This window comes from Crocuta crocuta, unplaced genomic scaffold (genome assembly GCF_008692635.1).
Source record: "Crocuta crocuta isolate KB4526 unplaced genomic scaffold, BGI_CrCroc_1.0 scaffold81, whole genome shotgun sequence".
NCBI classification, from domain to species: domain Eukaryota; kingdom Metazoa; phylum Chordata; class Mammalia; order Carnivora; family Hyaenidae; genus Crocuta; species Crocuta crocuta.
Window position 1 is genome coordinate 1,235,188 of NW_027527808.1, and position 14,226 is coordinate 1,249,413.

Sequence of the window (14,226 nt, forward strand, 5' to 3'; positions counted from 1 at the left end):
TACTCACAAGAAGTTTAAATACTTCTAAATATCTCATGATATTCAGTCTTAAAGGGTTTGATTAAGCAATTGCAATACTCTTAAAATATGAGTAAAGGTCAAATATAAACTATGCATTGTTTACTTTACCAGAAGGGAATTTTGTATCCCCTCTTAGATTATGAATTACATAAATTAACCGCAAGCTTGAAAATATAATACATAATTTGAAAATGATGCTTGAGGGCATTTCCTAACATTTGAAAAATTATACGCTAACATAAAGATAATGAACTATAATAAATAGTAAGTCTGTTTTGAGAGAAGTAATCAATTGGTTTGCACATGGCTAAATTTGTCTTAGTCTATTTTTTCCTGAAGTTTACTTTGAAAAGTTTTAATAAAATACAAATTAGTACTTACAAATAGAAAAACTACAGTAGTCTTTACTTAAAAAGAAATAGTTTCAATAACTTTAATTCTCAAAAGTCTGAAGCTTAATAAGAAATTTCAGAAAATATCAATTATATATTGACATTTCCGAAATAATGAGCAACTATAAAGAAGTCTTTTATTTTAAAAAATGAAATAAATATTTATTTAAATCAGTGACAATAAAAAGAGAAACAGTTAAAAAAAAGTACTTACTTGTCAATTCTCCCAGCCTGTGGACTAGGAAGCAGGTGACTATAAATAAACAAGTCGATATTATCCTCTGATTTTCCAGAAAAAATGTGCTGCTGGAGTCAAACTACTGAGCTTTGAAATCAAGCTGTGTCATTTGCTAATTGTGTGACTTTGAGAAAACTACTTAACCTCTCTAAGCCACAGTTGGGAAAACAGTTCCTATATCATGGGATTGCTTAGTGGGTAAGCTGAAACACTATAAAGAATGTATTAAGCAGCATGCCTGACACAAAGCGCCCACGCAAGAAGTAGAGAATTATTATTATAGGGGAAGCTCTGCATCTTGACGAATAAGTTAGACAAAATGCATCATCTTCACAATACTCCTGCTATTCTCTCATGGACAGATTATTTATTGTTATATACTATTCCCTCTTCTCTTAGCTTTCAAATTCTCCCTCACAGGTCCCTCAAAATTTCCCATTTCAAAGATTTCTGATGTTTAATTCAATTCAACAAAACTTCTTGGAACTATAAAATAGAGTTATAATGATTAAAAATCCATGCTTAGGGCCTGGCATGATACTGGATTTAATGAGGGACAGAAATAAAATATAAAAACATGATCTCTACCCTTAATGATAAGAATGAGCTAATATAGTTAATGGGAGTGTAACAGAGGGAAGATAGAGGACATAGGGGAGGAAATTAAATTTCTGTTGTTTTAAGCCACCAGTTTGTGGTAATTTTTTATAGCAGCTCTAGGAAATTAATACAGAGGAACTTCTTTTCAAATCACCACAGTAATCAATAAAGAATACGTAAATAACTATGGCTAGGAAACTGAAAGCTATATGCAAGAAATATGTGTTCTGAGTAATGCAAAATTTTGCAGTTGGATAGAGATGGCCTAATTGAAGTGTTAGTGGCAGTTGAGTTTTCCAAAGTACTCCTGGACTTTTATATTATGTCCACTGTTGGTGCTAAAGGAGTAGTGAGTAAAATTACCCATTTAAATGATTTGTTCACCTGGTGTATCTCACTGTTCTATTGTATTTCATTTTTTTTTTAATTTTTTTTATAGTTTATTTTTGAGACAGAGAGAGACAGAGCATGAGTGGGGGAGGGGCAGAGAGAGAGGGAGACACAGAATCTGAAATAGGCTCCAGGGTCTGAGCTGTCAGCACAGAAACTGATGTGGGGCTTGAACCCACGGACTGTGAGATCATGACCTGAGCTGAAGTTGGACACTTAACTGACTTAGCCACCCAGGTGCCCCTGTTCTACTGCATTTCGAACAGACACATTCGTCCTGGCCTCCTCCTTCCACAAACAAAGAAGCACTAACACATTGTTTCTAGATGAATCCTGATAAGTGGTATGCTTATCACTCTTGAGTACTGAAAATATAGAGTATTTTTCTGAGTTTTCAATGACTTAATTTCAAGAAAAATAGAAATTGGAGGTTACCTGAGCCTAATGAAGTAAATGCTTATGTGCCAGACATTCTGTTAGGTATGTTCATGTATCACTTGACTTAGTCTTCACAACAGCCTTTTGAAGAGCTACTACTACCTCTGCTTACAAATGCAGAAACTGAGGGGCGCCTGGGTGGCTCAGTTGGTTGAGTGTCTGACTTTGGCCCAGGTCATGATCTCACAGTTCGTGGGTTTTAGCCCCGCGTCGGGCTCTGTGCTGACAGCTAGCTCATAGCCTGGAGCCTGTTTCAGATTCTGTGTCTTCCTCTCTCTCTGACCCTCCCCTGCTCATGCTGTCTCTCTCTCTCACTCAGAAACAAATAAGACATTTTTTAAAAATTTTAATAAATAAATAAAAATTTTAAAAATGGAGAAACTTAAATCAATGAATTTGTCAAAAGTCACTGGAGATAGGAGATCGGAGTATGATTCCAATACATCTGTCCTGGTCTAAAGACTTAGAAGTTAATCAAAAAAGTCTTTTAAAGTAGATAATCTGCCCTACCTTAACAGTTTGACTCAGAGTGAAGATATTACTAATAATTCTTAAGACTGGCTTTCCACTGCCTAATGTAACAATGCATCAAGCAATGCAAAGATAAGCTTTTAACAAGATATTTTTGATTGAAGCAAAACCTACCCAAAGCTATTCCTTCCATAAATGGCCACAGAATACTACTACAATCACAAAATGTTGTTGTTTCAAGATAGAATGGGTCTTAGAGTTAGTATAAAATCCTTGTTTCATAAAAGACGAAACTGAAGACAGAGATATTCATTGATTTGCTCAAGAACTACATGGTTAGTTAGTGATCGAATGCAGGCTAGAAGTACAAGAATTCAAAAGGAACAAGATCATTAATGTCAAACTTCTTGGCATTCAGTTTTTAAAAGTTAAGTCTAAAGTACTATGAAAGGAACCTCACATTTACAAATATCTTTTTACTAAAATTATTATAAAATAATATTTGAATTACAGTGGAATAGCATATGTACCAAGAAATCCCAAATATGACCACTATAAAGAGAAAAATTATATCAAGAAGTTACTCATATGTTTGCTTTCAATCTTCAGATCCATTACGACAACTTAAAAAGTACATTTTTAATTCCAAGATGTTGTCAAATGGTCAACCAACTAGGTGTGTTAATCTACTTGAAGAAGCAATAAATTCATCTTTGACCTACTCTCTGACTGCTTCCTCATTATTTCTATTCTAATGAATGAAGTAAATTAAAAAAATCACAAACTGGTATTTTGGTTTACCATCATACTTTTTAAAAACTTATATGCAAATTGTTTGTTTGTTTGGTATAGTTCTTTGGGCTTTAACAGATGTACAGATTTATGTGACCACCATAGCAATCAGGATACAGACTATTTCTATCACCACAAAACATTCTCTTGTGCCATCCATTATACTAACATACTCTCGTCCTTCCATCCTTACTCTCTACCAACCACTAATCCATTCTGTACCTATAAAATTGCCTTTTCTATGTCAAATACATAAAATAATATAGAATGTATCTTTTGAGGCTGGCTTCTTTTACTCAGTATAATGCCTTTCAGATTCATACTGTTGAGTATCAATCATTGTTCTTTTTTTTATTATTATTATTGCTGAGTAGTATTCCATTGTATAAATGTGCCAGTTTCTTTACCTATTAAGCTGTTGAAGGATTTTTGAGTGGTTTCAAATTCTGGAAATTATGAATAAAATTGCTATAAATTTACGTGCAGGCTTTGTGTGAATATAAGTTTACTTTTATCTAGGATAAATACTTAGGAGTAGCTAGGTCAAATGGTTAAATCTATATTTAACATTATAAAAGACTGTTTTTTCAGAGTATGTATAACATTTTGCATTCACATCAACAAAATTTGATATTTCAAGTATCTTTATATTCATACTAGCCTCTGTTGGCTTTTGTTTTAGCCATTCTAAGAAATTTACAATATTGTGTAGTGGTATCTTATTGTAGTTTTATTTACATTTGCCCCATGGTCTATTTAGAAGTCTATTGTTTAATTTTCACCTATGGTGGGATTTTCCATGTATCATATTTTTGATTTCTACTTTAATTTCATTATGGTCAAAGATATACTTTGACGATTACAATTCCTTCAAATTTCTTAAGGTTATCTTGGTGAATGCTCTAACTGCCTTGAAAAGAATTTGCATTTCTGCTATTGTTGAGTGGAGTGTCTACAAATGTCAAATAGTTCCAACTGACGGATTCAATTGGCTGTTCAATTTTTTTTATTTTCTTTTTATAATTTTATCTCTCTATCTATCTCTCAAAAAATAAATAAAAACATTTAAAAAAACTACTTGTGTTAAGAAACATAATTATGTTTGGGTGCCTGGGTGGTTGCCTGAGTGGTACCTAGGTGCACTCTGTCTCTTTTTCTCTCAAATAAATACATAAATATTTAAAAAATAAAATAATAAAAAGGAGATACTTATCTTCTCATTCGCCAAAATTTGAAGAAGTGATTTAATTTAAAATGGAAATACCCAATGATAAAAACTGTGAGTAATTAATGACGTGGCACAGATATCTGTTTTAATTTCGCCTAGTGGTAAGTTCACCTGTGTCATAAGTTTATTAAAAATCATTATTTAAGGGACACCTAGATGGCTCAGTCAGTTGAGCATCAGACTCTTGACTTCTGGTCAGGTCACTGTCTTCAACATAAAAATGGGAAGAATAACATCACAGGTAGGTTATGAGGACATGAAAGAAAGTATATGGAAAATGGTATGTATAGTAACATATTAATCCTAAACATTAAATAAAACCTTTCTAGGGGGTGCCTGGGTGGCTCAGCTGGTTGACTCTTGGTTTTCAGCTCAGGTCATAATCTCATGGTTGGTGAGTTCGAGCCCCACATTAAGCTCTGCCTTAGTAGCATGGAGTCTACTTGGGATTCTCTCTCTTTCTTTCTCTTTCTGCATCGCTCCCACTCACACTGTCTGTCTCGCAAAATAAGTAAATAAACTTTAAAAAATAAATACATAAAATCTCTCTGCCTACCCAAAAGAACTGTTTTTGAAAACCACACCATTCACTCATCTATTCAGTCATTTAGCAAATTATTTACTGACTACCATTGACTGAAGTATTACACTAAGCTTCTCAAAAATGAAAATAACCTATGAAGATGTAGAGAATTATCAAAAGCACTGAATAGTTAATATTCTGTGTAGTTATTATCAACTCAAGTATAGCTGGGCATGGGATAGAATAACTTTTAGTAATAGCACTAGGTCATTAAATCAGCACTACTATATATCTATAAAGGGACCTTAGGTCAGGTTCCCTAGAAGCAGGGACTGAGAGGGGGATTCCTGTGTACGTGATTTATTAGAGATGACTCCTCATGAGTGAGGGAAAGAGGTTAGGGCAGTAGGGAAGAAGACAGGTAAGCAAGGATGTGGTTTTACATGAATACTGGCTTTAGCTCACCTTCAGTCAAAGGCTAGGCTGTATCCAAGAGTCAGCCATTGGCTGTGGGATGTCCTCCTGATGGTGAGGACCATAATCTCTTAGGTATGGCAGTACTCTTCCTAAGAAGGGCAATTCTTCAGAGAAGGAAGTAGCTATGAGTTATCAGCCAACATACTCAACAGCTGGGATGGATGCACCTTCCAGTAAAGGCTATTTGAAACTGGCACAACAACCTCCATTACAAAAGGCCGCTAGTGTTCAAAATAACAGGCACTGTAAAGGTATTAAGAGCTCTCTGAATTAACAAACAAACAAACAAAAGCACTGCCAGACTGCCATTCAGTGTAGTACTTTCTGGTATTCAAATTCTTTGAAAACTGGTCATTCCTTGAATTGCATGTAAATTAAGTTCTTATGAATACTACTATTTTATTATCCAGATTTTCTCTTTCTTCTGAAAATATAAGCTTTATTTAGTTTTGAAAACTCAGCCAGAGGAAATCCTCATCTCTGTTTTCTTTATTATCTGTTAGCTGCTAAGAAAGGTAAATGTACTCAAGGCTTAAGCAATTCTACGTTTCTTAGAAACCGTAAGCAAACAATTGTTGGATTCATATTATAAGATTAGACAATATACCAAACTTATGCTAAGTAATAAGTTCATTCTAAGTAAGAAGTAAATAGAATAGGATACTTTCAATGTAAAACTGTAAAAAAGTAACTTTTCTATAAAGATAGGTTTGTAAATGTGGGCATTTGTATATTAATGGCAGAAAATTCTAATAATAGGCACAACGACAATAAAAATTAGAGCTTTAGTTTTTCACTTTTACCTGTTTGTTCTTAAAATCAAGTAATTAATTCTATTAGTAATTACATGTATTCATGGGGTTAATTCTCATATAGCTATTTCCATTTAAAAGTGTCTGGAGAAACTATAGTATCTAATAATTGTTTTAAGAAACAAACCCATAAGCCTGTTAAAATCATAAAGAAATGCCAAGATATTCACTCATGTGATTTGTAATAGGAGGCTTTTACTTTTTTTGTCCTTAATGTAAATGCCCTGACATCATGATTAATATTATATAATATTTATTTGCAATACATTAGAATATTTTTAAGAAAACTCTTTTAAGGTCTCCAGGAAGCTGCTATAATTCATAATAAGGCAAGGGGGAAAGGACTTATGATACATTTTTTTCTTTTTTTGAGAAAAGGAGCACCTGAAAACCCTTTCCTAGAGACAATGGGCAAAATGCCGAAGTTCACAATGTCTCTAAAAAGTTCTAGGCATTGGTTCTTATTTAAATTTTTGTAGTTACTCTATAACCTACAAGACACACACACAAACGTTTTTGCTGTCCTCCCCAGTCTCTATCTAAATGGTTTCTGTTTTCTTAGGATTAGATTTGGTTAACTACTAGAAAAATGTATAAGCAAGTACTGTCACAATCTATGGGTGAAGAAAACATTAATAAAAAGTCAAATGCACAACTTACAAGAAAAATATATTGACAGACTTCACAAATTTCTGTTCTATGAAAGGTGTCATACCAAGTTATCAGATATTTGACAAACTGGAAAAGGATTTTTTTAAATAATCAAAATTATAAAGAAGTTAACACCTAAAATACATAAGGAATCTATAAATCCTTAAGAAAAAATGAGAATCCCAAAATAAAATATGAAAAAAAAAAAAACTAGGCAATTCATTGAAAATCAAATCTGAATTAGCAAGTATATAAAGAGAAGCTGATTTCTTGGTTTTCAACAGATTGGTGAAAATTAGAGATAAACCAGCTATTAAGGAACTATAGGAAAATGAGCACTCCTGCACATGGCTGATGGCAGAGTGTAGTGGTATGTCCATTGTAGAGAACAATCTGAGCATACTTACTAGAAATGAATATGATCCAGTAATCCATTCCAGGGATGCATCCCAGAGAAACTTGAGCCCAGGTTCATAAGGGGACAGGCACAAAGATGTTCATTGTAGCATCGGATTAGAAGTAACTGGCTGCTCATCACTGCAGAAATGGGTAAATAAAGTATGGTGTATACATACAGTAAAATACTATCCAGCATTTAGAAGCAATAAGCTAGCGTTGCATACAGCAGCATGGGTGAATATTAATTGAATATTTATTTAAAAATTACAAACTGAATGAAGGCTAGTATACTGTCATGTATATAATTTAAAAACAGATGTACATATAAAACAGCACCACATATGTTTCAAGGAAGCATATATATTCAGAGATAACTGTGAGCTTTGAGTTTAAATGTAATATAATGTTGCTCTATTATGATGAGATTAGTAAATAGAGTTAAAATGGTGAATGAAAGTCTAACTAATAAAATGGCGGGGGGAAGATGCCTTTGTAGTAGACACGTGAGATATGTGCTATACATTTTTCAAGTTTTTATTTAAATTCTAGTTAGTTAACATGTATGGTAAAATTGGTTTTAGGTGTAAAATTTAGCAATTCATCACTTACCTATAACACCCAGTGCTTCTCACAACAAATGCCCTCCTTAATGCCCCTCACCCATTTATTATTACCTTAACATCCACCTCCTGAGATTTAAGAAATATGTTATACAATGCCTGTACTTGTAACTTAAGAAAAAATGTTACAGGAACAAATATATATAGATACTCTCATTTCTTTATTGACTATCCCAGAACACACCAGGCTTGCATTATTTTCTTAACACTTAAGCCATTGCCCCCTCATCCTTAGTGATCTTTACCTGTCCAATGACACCTTTCAAAATACAATTTAAGTTCTTCTTTTCCATAAGGCCTTTTATTGTTCCATCATATAAATGTCTTCCTGAAATCAATCACTTTTATATGCTGTACCACAACACCTAAGACTTAATAATATAATGAATATATTTTCTTCTATCATTCTGTATTATGTCTTTCTCAGGGCTTCCTCTACCAGATGTTAATTGCATGGAAAGTAGAGACACTTCTTTGGAGTTTCATGTTCTGCCAAGAATAGAGATGTGTACAGGGGAGTATCTCAATAAGTATCTCAATTAACAGATTTCCGTTTAAGACTTGGGATTGTGGTGGCAACGGATGAATAGATGGGATCATAACTGAAGGTTGAAAAAATTTATCCTTTTGCTGATGAGAATTAGTTTTGAAAGTGAGAACAAATGCCCCTTTTGGAACTGGAGTTCTTTTGGGGACTAGAGGCTAAAGAGTAGTATAATCACTATCACACTGCAAATAGAGTAGCCCTCCAATCAGTGAAGAAGATGAAGTTTGCTTTAAGTTCCTCTCTTTTCTCAGTGTTTTCTTGTTTAAGACTATCACTATTTTACACCTGAACACTTAAAAGAATTTTGTTTTAACTTCAATATACAAAATAAAACTAATAAGAGCCAACTGAGAATGTGCTTCCTTAATCTAGAAAACTGTTTAACAGCTCCTTTTCCTCTTTAAGGGAAATATGCTTCTTTTGTTTTTGATTAAAGTTATCATTTTGTTATGATTACTAAATATGTAAATTACTAAAGCGCCATGGGTCATTCTTATGGAGGCTATGAAGGGAAGAAATGCACTACATAATGGAAGTTCATAAACTGACTTGGATTCTCACTAAGATTCAGAATCTCATTTAGCTGTGTTCTGCAAATGATTTGAATAACAGCCAAATGTTGTCTCTGAAAGGAAAACTGATCTTTGCGTAAGATCCAAAGGGAGGTTGAACCTTTGAAACAAGAAGATACACATAGCTTGCTCAGCACTTTGGAAGGTGCAAAAGAGATGTGGGTTGGTTCCAGGAAATTATGGTTGAAGGGAAAGTAATACAAAGCATAAAGAAGCAGGAATATGATGTAATAAGAATCCAGTATGTATTTCGGCTACTTACTAGTTTTGTCACCTGGAATGAGTCAGTAAACATCTCTGAACCTTTGCTTTCTTTTTTGTATGATAAATAGGTAAGAAAATCTTTAATTTGTATTCATCTATGAATATTACTATGAGCTAAAAAGATCAGTTGGCAGTTTAAAAAGGCTATGAACAGATAAGGGATATAAGAGAAGAAACGGAGTTTCATTCATTTCAGTAACCGGCTAGTAATGAAATGGACCTGAAACATAGTAGGTATTTAACAAATATTTGCTGAATGGATACATCAAAAGAATGAAATAGATCAAGAGGAAATAAAGTCAGAACAGAGCACTGAGACTTAAGAGACTCTCAGGCTATGCGTGTAAGAAGCAGAGAATAATGGAATTTAGGAAGGCAGCTAAGAAACTATCCTCTTTGCCCAGAGGTCAGGACCAGAGAAAAGCTGCAAGAGCCAGGGTTAGCTGTAGCATAAAAGTGCTGAGAGAGCATTATCTACACAGGAGATTAGCAGGTATGTTCTAGAGAATTAAGATTCACGGTAATAATGCCTACCCAAGAATACCTTCAACAACATGTCTGAACATTTAGAATTATATTTGAGGCATCTAGAAGGCAAGGTGAGAAAGAGAAATGAGGAGTTCCATGAAATTGCCATAGGTAAAATCAGACAGACCAGAGTTTAAATCCAAGTTACTATTCACTAGTAGTATAAATAATGGCAAAAAAATAATCTGAGATATCTAGAAAATAAGGACATTAATTCTGAAAAATGAAAATTATAGTATCTACTCTGAAGAATTGTTTTGAAGATGAAATAAGTGAACATATGAAAAGGAACTAAAATATGCCTTACATGATTTTTTAAATTGTTACTGTTATCATTATTACTGTATTATTGTTTCAGTTGTTACTACAGCTATTACACCTAATGGAGTATGTATTAGCCAACTCCAACTTTGGCTTGACTTCAGATGAAAAATTTGCAGTTTGTAAAGTAAATTTCTTCGTTTTTTGGGGTTTTCTTCCAAGTGTGTTTATTTCCTCCTTAGTGCTCTTTTAAAAGTCCCCTCCACACACACACAAACACACACACACACACACACACACACACAAACATGCACTCCCCCACAATTCTAGCTTTGTCTTAGCAGCACCAAGGAAAAAGGACCTATCCACTTAGGCCAGGAAGGCTAACTGGAGATGGCTGTAGCTGCGCCAATTAGGCCCAGGATCTCAGATGTCAGAGGAACAGAAAAGTCAGAGCAGCATCATGGGAAGGGCAGGAATAGAGACAAGTGTGGTTGAAGTTTTCCTTTACATGACGCTGTGTAAGAGATGGACCATTCTGCACTCAACTATATTTAGATAACCTTCCTAATAAGAGGTGATGTCCCCCTCTAGTGTTTGTTTCTAGTTTATATGGTTGACCCTTGAAAAAATTCCGGTTTGAACTGTGGGAGTCCACTTCCACGTGGGTTTTATTTTTATTATTTTTTAATAAATACAGTACTGTAAATATATTTTCTCTTCCTTTTTACTTTGTCAGTAACATTTTCTCTTCTCTAGCTTATTGTAAGAATACAATGTATAATACATATAACACACGAAATATGTGTTAATTGACTGTTTGTACTGTTGGTAGGCTTCCAGTCAGCAACAGTCTGTTAGTTAAGTTTTAGGGAGAGTCAAAAGTTATACATGGACTTTTGACCATGCAAGTGTCAGTACCTTTAAGCCGGTATTATTCAAGGATCAACTGTAATAGCTTTGAGTGGGGAGTAGGTGGACCATTGTTTCTTAAAGGCTACTGCTTTGTAAGTTACATCCTTTTTTTAAAAATTCTTTTTATAGGGGCGCCTGGGTGGCTTAGTCGGTTAAGCGGCCGACTTTCGCTTAGGTCATGATCTCGCGGTTCGTGGGTTCGAGCCCCGCGTCGGGCTCTGTGCTGACTGCCAGCTCAGAGCCTGGAGCCTATTTCAGAGTCTGTATCTCCCTCTCTCTCTGACCCTCCCCTGCTCACGCTCTCTCTCTCTCTCTCTCTCTCTCTCTCCTAGAAATAAATAAAAATATTTAAAAAAATTCTTTTTATAGCTTATTTATTTTTGAGAGAGAGACAGCGTGAGCCAGGGGAAGGGCAGAGAGAGAGAGGGAGACACAGAATTAGAAGCTGGCTCCAGGCTCCAAGCTAGCTATCAGCACAGAGCCCGACGCGGGGCTCGAACCCACGAACCGTGTGATCATGACCTGAGCCGAAGTCGGACACCACCGACTGAGCCACCCAGGCGCCCCATCCTTTTAACAATAGACAAAGTTAGATATGATGTGAAAACTCGGCAACTGAACAAATAAGAAAATTAATGTAAGATTTGTTATAGAAATTACATTGCTACTGATAACTTGCCAGTCGATATACTGGAGTTAACACACGACATGGTTTCTCACTATTAAATCAAATTTTCAAAGAAATTTAGTTCTTAGTGAAATGTATTCGACTGTTAGGCAAAAGTTTTAGCTGGTTTTGAAATTACCTTCACCCCCAAAAGGGTTTGACTCTGACAGAAAGAGCCCTGATTCCTAAGTTAGTTCCGCCCTTAAACTCCCTGATCAAACATAGTTTTGATATTACTTCATAAGTCAGGAGGCCAGCAGACTATTTTAGTTAAAAGGGTCTGGAAAGGCCTAGAGTAGATGAAAATAAAGGCAGGGCTGGCTTTCCCTTTTTAATTTTCCGCCCGAACTTTCATGCTGAGGAAATAGTTTCCAAGTATTTAGAGAGATCTCAGTTCTGATTTCTGCCGGGGAAAAGAAAAGAAAAAAAGTGCCTTAACTCCTAAATCTGTGTGTGAATCTCGAGTGTAAGGAAATACACTCAGGTAATGTCGCGTGACCAACAAGCGGAAAATGGAGAGTGCGCTGCACGGACGCGTATTTGGCTCGCTTGTTCGCGTATTGTCGTCAGAGAGGGACAAAAGAGAAGACACACCTGCACGGACCGACCGAGGGACTGGTGAATGGCGGCCCGTGAGGAGCTGAGAGATTCTAAACCGGAGGATAAGGTGTGAGGGAAACAAGTCTGCAGTCAGGGGAACAAAGGCGTCGTTGGGCGGCAGTACGCAACCTGAAGAGGGTTAGGCTTACCCGGAGGGAGGAAGACCGGGAAAGCTCTCAGCCAGGAGGCGGCAGAGCAGCAGCTGCAGGAGGCGCGCCTCCCCGTGAGCCCCCGCTGCTCAGGAGCCCCGCCCCGCCAGCGTCGGGCCAATGGGAGCCCGGGATGTTAGCGGGTGGGAGGTGCGGCCCGGTTGCTACAGCCGGAGCTGGGCGGTGGCGGCGGCGGCAGCGGCGGCGGCGGAGGCGGTGGCGGCTGCTGCGGGTGCTGCCGGAGGAGTCTCGCGGAACCCGAGGCGGTGGCGCCATGGAGGGACTGGAAGGTGAGGAGGTGAAGGGATGCGGGCCGGGCGGTTGGAGCGGGCCTGCAGCAGCCAGAGGTGCCCAGGACAGCGGTACCGGGGAAGCAAGGGCGGGTCCGAAGTGGTGGACCCCGCCGCTCCTCCCGAGGCCCTAGCAAGCGGTAGCCCGGCAGCCCCCGACACGGTGGAGCTAATGATCCTCTGGCTGCCCCGCTTCAGACGGTCTTCGGCTGGGGTTCCTCACCGCGAGCCTGATACGCCTTGGGCATCTGCCTGCCAGTCTCTTCCCTCTTCTGGTCTGCCTGATTCCTGCCCTTTTGGTAATCGCAGTCTCCGGACAGATTCTATTTTTCTTGCAAAGTAGACTCTTCATTATTGTCCATGGGCTCCCTACCTCTAGCCTTTGCGGGGGACCGTCGGGATGTGTTTCCAGCCTCTGGCTTCTGACACTGTCCTTGGCCAGTTTCCCTAGGTAACCGTTTTTCTATCTGTACCGCATCTTCTGTCGGAGGGATGCCAACAGCGTCTCCCAAGCAAGTGTCACTGGCCAGGTTTAGAGCCGGGACAATAGATTAACGGAAGGATTTAAGACTTACTCATGACAATTCTGTAAGGAAGAGCCAGCATTGATTTCTTATCTTGAGTTTATCCTTGTGCTATAACCATGACTCCAGATTTTGCTTTGTTCCCAATTATTTCACTTCTCTATTATTTTCATCCATTTTATCCTCTGTAATATAGCATTTCCTAAAAACAACAAAGGGGAAAAAAAACCAACCAACGTTGGCAACAAGAGTTTCAAGATTATTTTTCAAATTATGGTTAATTCTTCCCATGAAGAAGTCTGAAGAATTGAAAGATCCTGTTGTCTTGATAACCCCTCCCCCCTCTTTTACATAGATTCAGGTGGAATTAAAACTAAACAGAAGCACTGAGCCCTGTATTGTTGCATGCCGGAGAGCAAATTATTTCACGTTATGTTATGAAAAGTACTAACTGGGAACTTTTTGCAGTTACCTAAGCTCACCAAAAAACAAGTGTAATGATGAGTATGATAGTGTTTCATGCTTTTGCTCTCATAGTAAACAGCTTGAGAATGGTAGATAAGAATTATGATAAATTTCCCGTTTGTGGGCAGCTGCAGTATACTGTTAGCAAATGAAGGTCTTGTTCTTTGGTCATTTAATTTAGGGAGACTGTTAAACTTTCTTGAAATAGGAATTTTAATGATAGCATTCCTTACATTCAATATATTTTTTTAGAGGACTCCTAGAAGCATCTTATTTTTTTTAATTTTTCACATGTTTATTTATTTTTGAGAGAGAAAGAGCCTGAGTGGGGGAGGGGCAGAGAGAGAAGGTGACGGAATCTCAAGCAGGCTCCAGGCTCCTAGCTGTCAGCA

General features: G+C 37.0%; 1 protein-coding gene across 1 annotated transcript in view; it reads left to right on the forward strand.

Moving 5' to 3' along the window:
* The first annotated feature begins 12,731 nt into the window (after nt 1-12,731).
* Nucleotides 12,732-14,226, forward strand: part of ZC2HC1A (zinc finger C2HC-type containing 1A) — a 49,434-nt gene continuing 47,939 nt past the window's right edge. Inside the window, exon 1 of the mRNA XM_077774254.1 lies at nt 12,732-12,845. Within this exon, the coding sequence (XP_077630380.1) occupies nt 12,830-12,845 (16 nt within the window). The 5' untranslated portion in view covers nt 12,732-12,829. The remainder of the gene's footprint in view (nt 12,846-14,226) is intronic.